Source organism: Rana temporaria, chromosome 12, assembly GCF_905171775.1.
Source record: "Rana temporaria chromosome 12, aRanTem1.1, whole genome shotgun sequence".
Classification (NCBI taxonomy): Eukaryota; Metazoa; Chordata; class Amphibia; order Anura; family Ranidae; genus Rana; species Rana temporaria.
Window position 1 is genome coordinate 33,921,059 of NC_053500.1, and position 17,689 is coordinate 33,938,747.

The 17,689-nt window shown below is 43.8% G+C and overlaps 1 protein-coding gene across 10 annotated transcripts in view; it reads left to right on the top strand.

The window, feature by feature from the left end:
- The window catches only part of HDAC5 (histone deacetylase 5), a 159,565-nt gene extending 141,876 nt beyond the window's left edge, over positions 1-17,689 (top strand). For all 10 annotated transcript variants that reach the window (XM_040331062.1, XM_040331068.1, XM_040331065.1 and 7 more), the window contains 9 exons: positions 1,559-1,614; positions 1,878-1,965; positions 2,080-2,199; positions 3,006-3,103; positions 5,886-6,004; positions 11,359-11,492; positions 11,583-11,667; positions 13,664-13,811; positions 16,157-17,689. In XM_040331062.1, the coding sequence (XP_040186996.1) occupies positions 1,559-1,614; positions 1,878-1,965; positions 2,080-2,199; positions 3,006-3,103; positions 5,886-6,004; positions 11,359-11,492; positions 11,583-11,667; positions 13,664-13,811; positions 16,157-16,196 (888 nt within the window). In that variant the 3' untranslated portion in view covers positions 16,197-17,689. The remainder of the gene's footprint in view (positions 1-1,558; positions 1,615-1,877; positions 1,966-2,079; positions 2,200-3,005; positions 3,104-5,885; positions 6,005-11,358; positions 11,493-11,582; positions 11,668-13,663; positions 13,812-16,156) is intronic.

Sequence of the window (17,689 nt, forward strand, 5' to 3'; positions counted from 1 at the left end):
ATGCAAAAAGTAATGGAAAGTCCAGAATTTTCATCACAAAACCAAGAGTGGGTAAATCTTCCAGTGGGGACAGGTAGCAAGGGACTTCCCTTTGTGTCTCTTCCCGTTGTGTTTGTGTGCAACTTCCCGTTGTGTCTCCATGACAGATAGTAAAGGGAAATCTTCCTGATGGAACACATACAGCAAAATACCCGATGGGGTCTTAACCATTCCCTACTCTATCCAAAACAAAAAAGCTTTGATTTTTACATACACTTTAACCTAAATAATTTAATAGCAAGGTGGGCAGATTCTGTTTTAGTAGGTTGTTCTGACAAAAACGAGGGCTTTTTACGTATACTGCTAATGTGAGGTGTCCATTAATCCCAAGAGGAATGAAACTCCACCAAAGACAGCAGTCTGGTCTCCCAGAACTCTCACCTCAATGAGGGCTAAAATCGGCAATCAATGTGAAATAACACCACGCATCAGTCTCCTCGATATCCCCTGGTAGAGGTAGATGAAGCACTGGTCCCTTAACAAAGTACCTAGATAGCTCAAGCCCAGGGAACAAGAGGGACAAATAGGAGGCCTCCAATAGTGTAGTAGGTAAATAAACAGAGCATTTATTGAAAACAGTTGCGCTTACATGAAAATTGGTAAAAACAAGCATAAAATTGAACAGTGGCGTCCTCAGCGCCTTCTCACGTCACTCCTGGTGTATGTCTGTGCAGGGCCAATTCCTATGCATTACGACACGGTCAGATGAAGACACGTAACCGTGTCGTAATGCATAGGGATTGGCTGTGAACAGACGTACACCAGGAGTGACGTGAGAAGGCGCTGAGGACGCCACTGTTCAATTTTACGCTCGTTTTTACCGCTTTTCATGCAAGCGCAACTGTTTTAAATAAATGCTCTGTTTATTTACCTACTACACTATTGGAGGCCTCCTATTTGTCGCTCTTGTTCCCCGGGCTTGAGCGATCTAGGTACTTTGTTAAGGGACCAGTGCTTCATCTACCTCTACCAGGGGATATCGAGGAGACTGATGCGTGGTGTTATTTCACATTGATTGCCGATTTTAGCCCTCATTGAGGTGAGAGTTCTGGGAGACCAGACTGCTGTCTTTGGTGGAGTTTCATTCCTCTTGGGATTAATGGACACCTCACATTAGCAGTTTATCTGCAACTTTCACTTTTGGACTTTGTCACTCTTATTTTCCAGTGGAATCATTTGATTTATTTCGATCACCTCTATCACTTGTTATATACACTTATTTATGTGTCTTATATAATATTTATATATATATTATTAATTTTTCTGCGCAATAACCCATGCACTATTGATCTATTTTTGTTGTTGTGTATACACTTCATAGTTATTGCTGCATCATTCACTCTGTCTATATAGGAAGACGTCACTGAGTAGCGCAGAAGCCTTTTTACATTGATTCACCTTTTTACGTATACGTTTTTCATAGGTTCCTTTAGTATAAATTGTTTCTATAACTTTTCATCTTTTATCCTGGAAAGTTTCATGGTGTGATTTCCGATGTTTGTAATTTCACTTCCTGCAGAATGGATTTGCAGTTATCCGACCCCCAGGACACCACGCTGAGGAATCGGTTGCCATGTGAGTACAAAGAGGAGGGGTCCCATAATAAGAACCCCTCCTCAGTAATTGGGGATTCACTCCTATTCCATTCCTGCTTTTCTTCCTGAAAATGCAGTCGCATCACATTCTTGTTACCTTCAATGGCCCCGTTGTGTGTCTGTCTTCCTTTGTACCTCATCGTCTTCTACTGTCATCCCTCTTCCACCTCTGGATCCCTCTTCCTTTTGTCCTGGATCACACTCACCATCACTGACCCTCTATCCCCTCTCCTCTTCCTTTAGGGGTTTCTGTTTTTTTAACTCTGTAGCTATCGCTGCCAAATTGCTCCGCCTGAAGATGAATGTGGGCCGGATCCTGATAGTGGATTGGGTAAGTTAGTGGAAGTACGATCAGTGGACATCTTTGTAGCCTGGATAAGACAGTCCATTAACTTTGCTGTTAGACCATTGCCCTCTAAGCAAGCTCTATTTATTTCCCTGGCAGGATATTCACCATGGTAATGGAACACAACAAGCCTTCTACAGTGACCCCAATGTCCTTTACTTGTCTCTCCACCGTTATGATGATGGCAACTTCTTTCCCGGTAGTGGCTCTCCAGAGGAGGTGAGTTAAAGGTTTTAGGTGCCCTTTTGATTTCTGGATGGAGAATGACCATCTTTCATTTATACTCTATTATTACTCTAAATTCATGGTGCCCAACCTGAGGCCTGTGGCCATTTGACACCTATTGTGTAGCCCTCAGAGCCCCTGTAGACAGTAGTCTGTTTTTGCTTTACTCAGATGAGTGAAGGAAAATATCTTTATGATTGGGTTTTAGTAGTTATGGTCTGGTTTATTTCTTTCACAGTATCTTTATTTTTTCTGTGCTTTCTGTCTCTTTAAAAAAAAAATCCTTTGACCTTTTATAATGGATCTTGCTGTGGCACAAGTCATTTTTAAGGGAACTGTAGAATGCACAAATGTAAAAGCATTGATTTGTAACTCTTGTAGTATGTTCACAGTCTTGACTACCTCCTACAACATGCCTGCAATCTCTGACAAATATCTCTAGTATTACAATTACTAAATATTATGTGCAGCACTCTAGTCATATCCAGGTCATCACTTAAGACCCCCTTTATCAAGAAAGTTGACCATTACTGCCCTAGCTGGGCATAAGTATGTGGGGAAACTATCTAAGTTATTGAATTCCGGTGTTTTTCAGTTTAGGGTAGGCCCCTTTTGACATCTGAGATACTCCGCCGTATCTCCTTTGTAAATCTGGGCCAAAGTTCTGAATGCAATTTATTAGGATGTGGATTTTAGGGATAAATACAGATATATCCAGTTAAAGTCATACAATGTTTGGAATTGTAAGTAAAAAAATTATATTTGTTACACAGTCCAAATATCCAGTGTGTCTTTCACAGGTTGGCACCGGTTGTGGCGTGGGATACAATGTGAACATTGCATGGACAGGAGGTGTGGAACCCCCTATTGCGGATGCTGAATATCTTGCTGCTTTCAGGTATTTTCCTGTATTCAACAACTGAAGATATCAGAATGTACAATTATCCTTATTATTGTGATCAATTAAGAAGTTAACCTCAAAGAGACAGAGTGCCTTGTGTTTTAAAGGAATGATCACAAGAACGCCAACCCCAATTTTTTTTTTTCATTTTATTCAGACAAAGGAAGAGTTAGATACTCTACTAGTTTGTCATTGCTGTATTCGTTCCCATTGAGGAGATTTATGATTAAGTCCTGCCCCAATGAAAGGTAGTTTTATGGGGACAAATATAGCAATAAAGGCACATTTGTTTAATAGAGCAGGTAGAGACATTCTTCCTTCCACCTGCGCTTGTGCAGATGTGCCACAGGGCTTGGGTCCCAAGAGAGCCCTGTGGCACATCTGGGCATGTGCCAGTCTCCCCGGCCATCTGTACACTTGCAGGGTTTCCCATACACGCGCAAAGACTGTTACCAGACCTTCCCTGTCTAATACATGCATGGATTATGCTCAATAATGGTGGCACCAAAGGGGGAATCGGGGCCTGTACAGAGCAGGACTGAAGTACCTCTTTCATGCATAGTCATAAATAAAAAGTTGACAGTTCTGACTTTTGAAGTCCTAAAACTTTTGAAATTGAAAGCAAGTTCAGGGTTGTTTAGACTGTTTATGGGCAAGACTCTGGTCAGTGGTCAGCCATAGCAAAAAAATGCCCCAGTGTCATTGAAAGTGAAAACGACCCTAATGTCAGTGGTCAGTGAAAGGAAGAAATTCCCCAGTGTCAACGGTCAGTAGGGAGTAGGAATGGTGCCCCATGAGTGGTTATAGAAACAGTTTACCCTTCAGGAGAGGAATAATGCCAATGACCAATCGATTGGTGCCATTGGGAGGAACAGTGCCCCACCGTTTGTGTCAGTGTAAGGCAGGGGTGTCAAACTCAATTTCATTGTGGGCCGCATCAGCATCAAAAGGGTCGGTTGTATATGCAAGATCAGTGGCGGTGTATCTATAGAGGGCGCCGGAGCGCCGCCCCCTCTGGCTCTCGCACCGCCACTGATTACAATAACATAGATTCATGCATTGCATGAATCTATGTTATTGTTGCCGCTGCCGCCGACTATTCAGATGGCCGGATGGTGAGCACCGGCCACCTGAATAACGGCAGCTGGTTGGCTGTGTGGAAGTGCCTATCAGAGCCAGCGGCTCTGTACTTTTCGAGTACAGACCTGGTTTTCGAGTACAGCTTCTGGAAACTTATCTAAGGGACGTACGGGGGGTGCGTTCTTTGGATAAGACAGACAGGCGTCTCAGCCAATCAGGTTCACCGGTTCTGGTTACCGGTAACCTGATTGGCTGAAGCGTCATCAAGGGCAGGAGAAGACATTGAGATACGTGAAAGGAGGATGGCTGACCCCCAGAAAGGTAAGTGCCGGGCGGGGGGAGGGGCATTTTACAGGGCACAGCAGCGACAATGGGCACAGTGGCATCAATGGGCACAGTGGCGACAATGGGCACAGTGGCATCAATGGGCACAGTGGCAACAATTAAAGGGCACAGTGGCATCAATTGGCACAGTGGCGACAATTAAAGGGCACAGTGGCGACAATTGGCACAGTGTGACAGTTGATGGGCACAGTGGCTGCGTTTGATGGCATGGCACAGTGGCTGCGTTTGATGGCATGGCACAGTGGGGACAATTGATGGCACAGTGGCTGTGTTTGATGGCATGGCACAGTGGTGACAATTGATGGCACAGTGGCTGCGTTTGATGGCATGGCACAGTGGTGACAATTGATGGCACAGTGACTGCGTTTGATGGCATGTCACAGTGGCTGCATTTGATGGCATGGCACAGTGGTGACAATTGATGGCACAGTGGCTGTATTTGATGAGCCCAGTGGCTGCATTTGATGGGCACAGTGGCTGCATTTGATGGGCACAGTGAGGCTGCAATTGTTTATTTTTTATTTTTATTTTTTTGCGCCCCCCCCAAAAAAAAATGAGCACCAGCCGCCACTGTGTAAGATTAGATGTCCAGCGCATCCCCTCCCCTTACATTAGATGTCAAGAGCCACCCCACCATCAGAAGTTGAGCCCCCCACTCTCCCTTACATCACAGTGCATCCCCTTTCCTTATGCTGCTTCTGGGAAGAAGCTGGATGCCTTGCTTGAAAGCAGAACGTAAGGGTCTGGAGGAGGACTAGAGGAGGGCTGGAGCTCTCCTGCAGCTGCAGGAGAGGTGTGAAGGCCACATGAAATGCCCTGGAGGGCCGGATTCGGCCGCGGGCCTTGTGTTTGACACCTGTGGTGTAAGGAGTAGCACCCCATTGTTGTGTTTCAATTGTGGGAACAGTGCCCATCATTGGTGTCAGTGGCAGGAATATAGCACCAGCATTGGAGTTTAGTGATCATTTTCCTTTTGATATATGCAACATGTCACATGCAGCTTTTACAGCGGCCACAAGATGTCACAGCTGGAACTGTGCTGGCACCATTGGGCAGGAGATCACTCTGACCAACATTGCATATTAAAGTACATCACCTGGGGCTGAAAAGCTTTGTTCTGGGCTGTAGTTTGAGGAAAACGGATGTATAGTGCAGAAAGATAAATTAATTAAAGAATGTAAATGATATAACTATTCTTATCCCGGTGAACATAGAGAAAGTATGGATTGAAAAGGCTGCTTTATACAATAAATCCCCACCATATTCAAAACTTTAGAAAAATATGTTGTATAGAATTTTTGCCTGACAAAGGTGTATTATTTTTCTTAACATTGCTGATTTTCTCATTTGTTAGAACGGTGGTCATGCCCATAGCTCAGGAGTTCTCCCCTGATATTGTCCTGGTCTCCGCAGGATTTGATGCAGTGGAGGGGCACCAGAGCCCACTCGGAGGATACTCTGTTACAGCTAAATGTAGGTCTGAGTACATTCACCCGCATTCCTCCTTGTATTCCTTCTCTTTACCTTACTAGTGTTTGGTCAGTGTTTTGGCATGTATTGCTTTGTTCTCCATTCACTAAAGAATTGCATCTACTTGTTTTTAGCTTTCCTTCCCAGATCATTTGTTCAGCCAGTCTATGATAATGTAATATCTGTATTAAAACTGCTAGTAAATTCCATTTTTTACAGGAACCTCCGGGGCTCTCACTTTGATCCTGGCTTTACTACCTAGTGAATTAAGCTACCCATAGATAGGCAAAATTCTTAGGTAAAGAATGTTGTAAGAAAGTTTTTTTTTTAAATTATTAGTGGGTCAAATCAACGTTCGTTTTCGACAACAGTGATGAAAAAATTTGAAGGAGCAGGATGGAAAATGTTTCTCAAACTAATGAATTACTAACAATGAATGTGGTTTTCATTCAGTAAAATCCATTCACTCCTGAATCAAATGTTCAACGCAAACTGTTAGGTAGATTCAGGTAGAGAAGCCTATAGTTACGGCGGCGTAGCTTAGCGTGTTTAGGCTACGCTGCCGTAAGTTAGCTAGGCAAGTACATGATTCTCAATGTACTTGCCTGCTAATATACAGCGGCGTAGCCTAAATCGGGCGGGCGTAAGGGCGCCGAATTCAAATGTGTAGGAGGGGGGCGTGTTTTATGGTAATGAGGCTTGACCTCAAGTTTTTTATGTTTTTTCTTTAATGCGCATGCGCCGGGCGCCTACATTTCCCAGTGTGCATTGCGGCTAAGTACGCTGCACGGGCCTATTGATTTCGACGTGGACGTAAACAACGTAAATCCCGATTCGCGGACGACTTACACAAACGACGTAAAAAGTTCGAATCTCGCGGCGGGAACGGTGGCCATACTTTAACATTGTTATTCCACCTAATAGATGGAATAACTTTAGGCCTGCTAATGCCTAAGCCCGCATTCACACCTAGGCGTTTTTACGCCTGTAGCGCTACGCCGCTGCCGCCAGAGGGCTGAAAACAGATGTCCCTCTATGGAGATGGTTCACATCTCCACGCCGTACGCCGGACGCCTGTCGCCTGCCGGGTGAAAAAAGGTCCCGGACCTTTTTTTCAGGCGTCTTCGAGCGTTCGGCTAGGAGATGGGAATCATCTCCATAGAGGGGGTCATCTTGGGGCACATCTAGGCGGACAATACCGGCGTTTTGTCTCCGCAAATCGCGGTACAAAACGCCGCTATTTTTACCGCGATTTGCGGCGACAAAACGCTACGATTTCGTCCGCCTAGATGTGAATGGAGCCTTACTGATAAGTCGGCCTAACTCTTACTGAATCTAGCTAAAAGAGTTTCCGTATACATTTGCCTTAGGCCTCGTACACACGACCGAGAAACTCGACAGAATCCATCAAGAAACTTGGTGGGAGAGCTTTTTTGCCGAGGAAACCGGTCGTGTGTACGTTTTTCATCGAGAAAACTGTCAAGGAACTCGACGAGAAAAAAAGAGAACAAGTTCTCTTTTTCCTCGACGGGAGTCTCAATTTCCTCGTCGTGTTCCTCGTCGGGCTGGTTTTCAACGAGAAACTCGAGCGTGTGTATGCTAAGAAACCCGCGCTTGCCCAGAATAAAGTATGAGACGGGAGTAAAAGTAGCATTTGTAATGGAGATAACACATTTTTCAAGCTGTAACAGCCTGAAAAGTGCAAATCGTCTCTTACCAAACTTTTACTTAACACGCAAACACATGATATTAGTAAAAGCAGCCCCAAGAGTTGTGCCAGTGGAATCGAACTTCCCCTGCCGTTGTATGTGTTGTACGTCACCGCGTTTGAGAACGAGGAGATTTGGTCTTGACTGTGTGTACGCAAAGCAAGCTTGTTGAGTTCCTCGACAAGCCTAACAAGGAACTCGTCGAGGAAAACGATGTGTTTCGCCCGACGAGTTACTCAGGCCTCGTACACACGACCGAGTTTCTCGTCAAAAACCAGCAAGAAACTTGCTGGTTTTTTTTTTGCCGAGGAAACCGGTCGTGTGTACTCTTTTCGACGAGGAAACTGTCGAGGATCTCGTTGAGCCAAAAAGAGAGCATGTCTTCTTTTTCCTTGACGGGAATGGGGAAATTTGGCTCGCCGAGATCCTCGACAGCCTAACAAGGAACTCGTCGAGGAAAACGATGTGTCTCGCCCGACGAGTTACTCGGTCGTGTGTACGAGGCCTAAGACTTTTCCTAAGAATTTTTATTCTAATTTATATCCATCTATGGCTAGCTTTACTGACCTAGACCCAGCATGCTGGTAGGGCTTAACTATTGTAATATGAGATTTTACAATTGCTATGGGGCCCAGAGGTACATGCCCAAAATCTGCTTGGCTAAACAGTGAATTAGGCAGGTACCAAAAGTATATGTTAAATACATTTGGATTACATTTTTGTATGTTGGTTTGGGAACATGTATACTGTTGCTATGAAAACAATTAGTAATCTGCATCACTAGAGGACCTGCCTTACAGATGGAGATTAGAAAAACAGGGGGTCCCTTTGTGTGTATGCATGCTGGATGGGGTTTGTGACTTTTCAGATGTTAATGGTCACACATTTGTTCTAGATCAGTGACTGACAAGTCAGAAATTGTAGCGTCTATACCTGCACCCTTACATTTTTCCTTTAACCACTTCAGCCCTGGACCATTTTGGCAATCGTCGCTTTAACTGACAATTGCGCGGTCGTGCGATATGGCTCCCAAACAAAATTGACGTCCTTTTTTTCCCACAAATAGAGCTTTTTTTTGTGGTATTTGATCACCTCAAAACAATGGGGCAGATTCACATACAATTGCATGGGCGCAGCGTATGTGAGATACGCTACGCCGCTGTAACTTATTTTTTCTAGCTTTGAATCCAGAAAGAATTTGCGCCGTAAGTTATGGTGGCGTAGTGTATCTCTCGCGGCGTAACGGCGCGTAATTCAAATCGGCAAGTAGGGGGCGTGTTTCATTCAAATGAAGCGCGTCCCCGCACCAAACGAACTGCGCATGCGCCGTCCCTAAATTTCCCGCCGTGCATTGCGCTAAATGCTGTCGCAAAGACGTCATTATTTTGACGTAGACGTAAATTACGTCCAGCCCCATTCACGGACGACTTACGCAAACAAAAAAAAATATTTTCAAATTCGACGCGTTAACGACGGCCATACTTAACATTGCGTACGCCACCAAATAGCAGCTTTAACTATACGCCGAAAAAAGCCGAACGGAAACGACGTAAAAGAATGCGACGGCCGCTCGTACGTTCGTGGATCGTCGGAAATAGCTAATTTGCATACTCGATGCGGAATACGACGTGAACGCCACCCAGCGGACGCCGAAGAATTGCATCTAAGATCCGAAGGCGTACGAAGACGTACGCCTGTCGGATCTAACCCAGATGCCGTCGTATCTTGTTTTGAGGATTCAAAACAAAGATACGACGCGGGAAATTTAAAAGTACGCCGGCGTATCAGTACTTTCTTTGTGGATCTGCCCCAATATTTTTTACTTTTTGCTATAATAAATATCCCCCAAAAATATATAAAAAAAAAAAAAAATTCCACAGTTTAGGCCGATACGTATTCTTCTACATATTTTTGGTAAAAAAAATCTCAATAAACGTTTATTGATTGGTATGCGCAAACGTTATAGCGTTTACAAAATAGGGGACTGTTTTATGGCATTTTTATTAATAATTTTTTTTCTCTACTAGTTATGGCGGCGATCATCGATTTTTATCGTGACTGCGACATTATGGCAGACACACCGGACACTTTTGACACCATTTTGGGACCATTGTAATTTTTACAGCGATCAGTGCTATAAAAATGCACTGATTACTTGTTACGTGTTTCCTAGGGAGTGATTCTTACTGTTAGGGGGCGTGGCTATATGTGACACATCACTGATGACGGTTCCCGATCACGGGGAACGGTCATCAGTGACAGTGTCACTAGGCAGAATAGAGTAATGCCTTGTTTACAAAGGCATTCATCCCTGTTCTGCCCTTGCCGACCGCAATCGCGAGCCTCACGGAAACATCGAGTACCTGGGACCCACGGTGGCGCGTGCCCGCTGGGCGGCAGATTTAAAGGGACGTACCTGTACGCCAATCTGCCTGCCCGTGCCATTCTGTCGATGTACATCGGTGGTTAAAAAGGAAAAACCCTAGCCTAGAATAATGTCAACAAATAAAGAGATTTGACCATAATAATGTTTTCTTGAAAGTATTTAGATAGATGGAGTATATATACTCTACAGTATATAGTTTATATCAAGTATTAAAATAATGACATTTACCCTCAGATATTATAATATTATTATAATTATTATTATACGCGATTTATATAGCGCCAACAGTTTACACAGCGCTTTACATTGTATAGGAGGGACAACACAATTACAGTACAGTTCAATACAAAAGGTACAGGAGGGCCCGGCTCGTAGAGCTTACATTCTAAAGGGAGGGGGTACAAAAGGTAATATATACTGTCTATACCTATACAGTGCATACAGTTTCCCCATAAGCTGAATTTTAAGGACATGGCTGGACACATTGGGAGCCAGACATCAAAAGTACATCTAGGTGTTTTCCTACTGTTACAATGGAAACAGATGAAACCATTTCTCCTGAATTCTACCTAAGGCCCATTTCACACAGGGCGGATCAGTAATGATCAGCCCCGTGAACCTCCGTTTGCTCAGCGGGGATCGCTCCGTTGAGCCGGCGGATGACAGGGCGGTCCTCGCACACTGTGCAGGGACCGCCCTGTCTTTTCTCCCCTCTCCCCTATGGGGGCATCGGATGAACACGGACCGTCTGTCCGTATTCACCCGATCCGATCCGCCAGACGGATGGAAAAGTAGGTTTTTCCTCCGTCACACTTTGGCGGATCGGAGTGGGTCGGATGTCAGCGGGCATGTCACCGCTGACATCTGCGGCTCCATAGAGGAGCATGGAGCGCCCGTTCAGGTCCGGACAAAAAACTGGCAGGCGGACCTGAACGGGCCTCCCGTGTGAAAGAGCCCTTAGTCTGTTCACATTTGTGATGATAACTACATTTTAAGTAGCTGTAGCATATGCCCAACGCAACCAATCAGACATTAAAAGAAATGTTCCCATTTTCTACTCTGCTGTACAAAGAGGAACTAGAATCTGACTGGTTGGTTTGAAAAACGCATTTCCTTTTTTTGTTTTCAGGTATGGAGGTCTGCGTGTTCAGCCAAAAAAGAAACACTCTGATTTAAAATAACGATTAATGTTTTTATTACAATTCTGTTCTTATTACACACATGGTATTTATGTTCCTAATTTTTTTCTATGGTTCTTTTAGGTTTTGGTCACCTTACCGCACAGTTGATGTCTCTGGCGGGTGGAAGAGTTGTCATGGCTTTGGAAGGGGGTCATGACTTAACAGCCATCTGTGACGCCTCTGAGGCGTGTGTATCGGCTCTTCTAGGCTTGGAGGTAAGGACAGTAAGGGGGCAGCACTCTAGAAAGGGCAAAATGGATGAATTTCTCATTGCCCGGCTTTCTAAATCCTCTCTTATTTTACAGCCTGCGCCAATTGAGAACAGCGTCCTGCAGCAAAGGCCCAACGACAACGCACTGAGCACACTAGAGAGAGTCATTGCTATCCAGAGTGAGTGATGGGACGTGGGTTGAGGTTATACCACAATAGATGACCCTATGTGTATATGGCTTATGTTTAAACTCCTATGAGAACACTCAAGGTTCTCATAGGAACCTCAAGCAATTGTACAATGAGTATCTAAGCTTTCAGCCATTGTCTTAATGAATCTGGACTTTTCAATCTCAGCTCTGAAAACCCTCAAATACAGAGATGCAGGGGTTTAAATTTTTTATATAAAATTGCTTCACATATATTCCAGTTCTGTTTCGAGCCAGGCAAACATGCCTCAGCTGCATGGGCGTCCGCAGGTAGGGGCAAGGGGGGTCAAGTGCCCCCCCCCCTCTGGCAAGGCTGGTGCTACCTATAGGCAAGTGCGCATACCATTCGGGGGCACTGCCTGTCCCAGGGCAGTCACATACACAACATGGAGTGTCAGGAAGTGACAGTGTTTGCAGCCCCTGAGCTGGGGGGAGGCAGCGTGGCCAGTAGCTGGAAATACAAAGCTCACACCCAGCTTGCCTGTTATGCAGTGGAATAACGTCCTTACAGGATGTCTCCAATTTACAAGCCGACCTCAATGCTCTGTCTGATTGGGCGACTAAGTGGCAGATGAGGTTTAATGTAGATAAATGTAAAGTTATGCACTTGGGGGCTAAGAATATGCATGCATCATACATACTAGGGGGAGTACAACTGGGGGGGTCTGTAGTGGAGAAGGATCTGGGGGTTTTAGTTGATCATAAGCTCAATAATGGCATGCAATGCCAAGCTGCGGTTTCCAAAGCGAGCAAAGTCCTTTCTTGTATTAAGAGAGGTATGGACTCCAGAGACAGAGATATAATTTTGCCCCTGTACAAATCATTAGTAAGACCTCATCTGGAATATGCAGTTCAGTTTTGGGCACCAGTTCTCAAAAAGGATATAGGAGAACTGGAGAAAGTGCAGAGAAGAGCAACCAAATTGATAAGAGGCATGGAGGAGCTCAGCTATGAGGAAAGATTAGAGGAACTAGATTTATTCACTCTTGAGAAGAGGAGAATAAGGGGGGATATGATCAACATGTACAAATATATAAGAGGTCCATACAGTGTACTTGGTGTTGAGTTATTCACTTTACGGTCATCACTGAGGACAAGGGGGCACTCTTTACGTCTAGAGGAAAAGAGATTTCACCTCCAAATACGGAAAGGTTTTTTCACAGTAAGAGCTGTGAAAATGTGGAACAGACTCCCTCCAGAGGTGGTTCTGGCCAGATCAGTAGATTGCTTTAAGAAAGGTCTGGATTCTTTCCTAAATGTACAGAATATAACTGAGTACTAAGATTTGTAGGTAAAGTTGATCCAGGGTAAATCCGATTGCCTCTCGGGGGATCAGGAAGGAATTTTTTCCCCTGCTGTAGCAAATTGGATCATGCTCCGCTGGGGTTTTTTGCCTTCCTCTGGATCAACTGTGGGTATGAAGTTGGGTGTATAGGATTTTACTGTGTTTCTTTATTTTGTTTTTTGTGGTTGAACTGGATGGACTTGTGTCTTTTTTCAACCTGACTAACTATGTAACTATGTAACTATGTAACTATGTTACCTTTCACATGCCGCAGACAGCGTCTGCTAATGCTCAGCCTGACCAGATCACTAATGATTTATCTCCTCTCCTCCTCCTCGGCTCGGACTGCCGGCTGTGTGTGCTCTGTGTGTGCTCTGCCTAGACATGTGTTAGGTATATGTACTTTGTCTGCATTCTCTGACCATCTCCTGTATTATGTCTGCAGTCTGACGGTGATGACATTGACGAAAAGGGGCGGAGCATGGGCGACCTTAAAATTATGCCCCCCCCCCCGAAAAAAGTTCTGTGGACGCCCATGCTCAGCTGGGAGCCTAAACATCAAGCAGACTGGTTCTGATCTTTGCTCAGGGGGGATGCACATTACATTGTTACTATGATATCAACAACTGTGGTAGTGTGTTTTTTTAATATACAGTAAATGCTATTTGGCTATCTTTTACAGGAAAACACTGGAGCTCCTTAAACAACATGACTGTGGGTCATTCCCTTTTGGAAGCACGGCGAGGAGAAGCAGAGGAGGCGGAAGCCGTTACTGCATTGGCCTCATTATCAGTAGATACAGAACAGAGCAATACAGACTGTATCTCTAGGTAAGCATGGGAGGCAGAGACAGCAATAGACAAAGCCTATTTGCATGTTAAAGGAAAATGATGTCAATATAGGTGGAGTGTTTAATAGGTGTTGCAGCACAACTGTGTGAAAAGGCAAAAACCATAGTAGCAGTACAAACAGCATTAGAAGCTAAATGTGACGTTCTTCTCTGTCATTTACATTTGAACTCCAGGCAAGCAGGTAAATAAACAGCTGCTACATATTTGTGAACTGTCTTAGGCCAGCCATAGATAGAGAAAATTTCTTTCCTGCAACCACCAAATTAATTTCCTGCAACCTCAATTTCCCCATCAACACAGACAGTGTTGATGGGGGAATTTCTTTCCGCGGAGCCTTCCTCGCTGCCATCAACCTGGGTACATTCAGCCTGACCATACAAGGTTTCGAATCTCAGACAGTTTAACAGGAACTGGTCGAGATTCAAACCGTCTATGGCTGTCTTAAAGTGGAGGTTCCCCCTAAAAAAAATTTCTAACAATACATTGAGAAGACTGATTACACTGCGGGTATGCTGTTTTTTTTTTTTTTCGTACATACCTCGATATCGCCGTTTCATCCCTCGGCTTCCGGGTATGATTCTAGTGGGGCTGGGCGTTCCTAGTTGATTAACGTTCCTCCGACCGACGCATACTTGACGTCACGACTTTCCGAAAGAAGCCGAACGTCGCTGCGCAGGCGCCGTATAGAGCCGACTCTATACGGCGCCTGCACAATGACGTTCGGCTTCTGTCGGAAAGTCGTGACGCGCAGTATGCGCCGGTCGGAGGAACGTCAATCAACTAGGTCCAGCAAGAATCATACCCGGAAGCCGAGGGATGAAACGGCGATAACGAGGTATGTACGAAAAAAAAAAAAAACAGCATACCCGCAGTGTAATCAGTCTTCTCAATGTATTGTTAGAATTTTTTTTTAGGGGGAACCTCCACTTTAACTTGCCAAAAAGATTTACAATTTTGTTAAACCAGATCCAGGCACACAGATTCACGACCTTGACTGCTAGACATGTGCATTCGTTTTCGTCCGAATGCATTTTCGTCCGAATTTCAGGTATTTTTGTTATCGTTTTAACAAACGATAACGGAAGCACAGAAAACAAAAACCGAAAGATCCGACATAAACAAATGCTTTATTTTAGTTTTCATTGCGGTCGAATGTGCCTAACCTTAACTCTATTAGTCCAATATTATTCTACATAATGAGAAAAGATTCGATATAGAGAGAACAGATTCGACATAGAAAGAAAAGATTCGACATAGAGAGAATAGATTCGACATAGAGAGAAAAGATTCGACATAGAGAGAAAAGATTCGACCTAGAGAGAAAAGATTCGACATAGAGAGAAAAGATTCGACATAGAGAGACATGAAGATTCGACATAGAGAGACATGAAGAGTCAAAATTTTTTCTTAGACCATTCGACAGACACCATAAGCCTTCAATGACAGATTCGACCTTAATTGTGCCTAACCTTAACTCTATTAGTCCAATATTATTCCACATAATGACAAAAAGATTCGACATTATAGAGACATGAAGAAGAGTCGACATAGAGAGAAAAGATTCGACATAGAGAGACATGAAGATTCGACATAGAGAGACATGAAGAGTCAAATTTTTCTTTCTTTTTTTTTAAAGATTCTGTCGAATCTTCTTTTTTTTTTTTTCTTTAGAACATTCGACAGACACCATAAGCCTTCAATGACAGATTCGACCTTAATTTCGATTTTCGGATGAATGGATTTTTTTTACGAAAAACTAAATAAATAAAAACTAATTTCGGGAGTAACTAAATACATTTATTTTTCGGACGAAAACGAAATTACGAAACAAAATATTTCAGTGTGCACATGTCTATTGACTGCATTTAGGCAGTCCAGGTTGGTCAAGGACATACCCTTAGCGCCATACTGCTGCTTTGGCATCTCTTTCTGTTAGTAAGTTGCAAGTGATAGATTGACAACGCAGTGCACCGAGTGCAGTAGCGTCTGACTGGTTCCAAGTGTTAGCCCCCCCCCCCTCTTTTAGTGCTGTAAATGGCCATGTCTATTGCAGACTGGGTTGCCTGTTACTAGAAAAGTATCAGGCGGTTGCCTCTATTTTCCTTTAAATGTGATCCAATGACACTGGCTGTTATAACTTGGGCGAATAATTGTATATTCCTTATATCTGTGTACTTTTCAAAGTAAAAAGCATCAGGCGGCCTATGGATGGACAACTTTAGGGAGCGCAAGGCTTGCCTTGATACCTTCATGCCACATTAGAAGCAAATGAAAGATTAGGTATAGAGCTTACAATTTGTAATTCAGCTTCTTTGCTATTACAGGCCATTGGAAGAGCCCATGGAGGAAGAGCCAGCTCCTTGATCTCCCCCTCCCCCTCTCTTTGGACTCCACACACCGCAATCCTTTTTTTTATTTTCCTTTCTTAGTTTTTGTTATGGTGATCGGTTTATTTTTTCTATTAAAACCAAGAAACAGAAAAAAAAAAAAAAAAGAAAAAATGAGAAAATATAAATGGGTCACATGTCCTGTGTTCAAGCGGGCAAGACTAGCACACCCACCCTTCCCTCTCCTCGGGACCCCTCACTCTAAGCCTACACCCTGTCTCTGCTGCTGAGTCTGGTAATGCTACTGCTAATGTTCCATTGATTTGTGCCTCTTACACCACTGATATCCTCACAGCTTCCTTTTAGTACTTCTGTTCCATGTCTTAAAGTGGGCCTGCTGTATACACACAGTAGAAGCAGCCATTTTGAAAGCCTGACAAGATGGCCAGTACCAAACATCATCTAGGGAATATGTTTTGTTGGGTGGAATCTTGATTTTTTTGGGACCCAAAAGAGTGGGTTTTGTTATGGCGGAACTTTGATGAAGGGGCCTATTATGTCAATATATCTTTTTGACTTATATTGGCATGAATGATGACCTGTTTAATGTCTCTTGACATGTACACGTGGTTTCTATTGAATGTTTTTTTTTTAAATATTGGATCAGGCCTAAAGATGGCGGCAATTACTGTGTAGGCACTGGGTTCACTTTACATGCTCATCAGTTGAATTCCTATATTTACTAAGGCCCATTTCATTTCATCCTAAGGATCGTTGCTTTCAAATGTTACTCAATTTACTAACTGCTGAATGGCATGAAAAGAGTTTTTGGGTCAATTGTGAAGGGAACCTTGAACTCATCAGCGTTTGGTAAGGACAGCGGTCAAGTCACTTCAAGAGTTTTTCCATGAGATGTCTACCTGTCATTTATATTCAGGTGGTTAAAGGGTGATGGGGCAGAGTCAGGTCAGGCTCCTCTAGTGATCTCCTCCTCTCACAGAAGCATTAGTGTGACCATAAACAGGAGAAGATTTACAGAGGAACTTAATGGCACCGGATCTGGCAAAACGTAGGCATGACTTTGCATAGACTAAATCCATCTCTTTCTACTCAAGCTGAAGATACCACTGCCTAAACACAGGTTTGTTTATCATTAGATCAAATGTGCAGTTTTGTGTTGAGTGATTGGAGGTATACATCCAACAATGACTGTACTAACCATTACAGCCTTGGAAAGCCTCCTATATTGCTGATTCATGATACTTTGTTGATCGACATGGCCAGTTGGTGATCAGATGAATATTGTTTTGGATGACAAGCAAGGCTGGAAAGTTAACACATACTACCAGTTCTATGCTACTTATATTCGGAGATTGCCATTCTGTTGTATCTTGGCAGATTTGCAATTCTATACCCAGTGAATCTGCTGGTTACCATAAAGCAAGTAAACACCCATCCCATGTCTAATGGCGCGTACACACGGTCGGAATTTCCGACAAGAAAAGTTCCGACCGTGTGTAGGCCCCATCT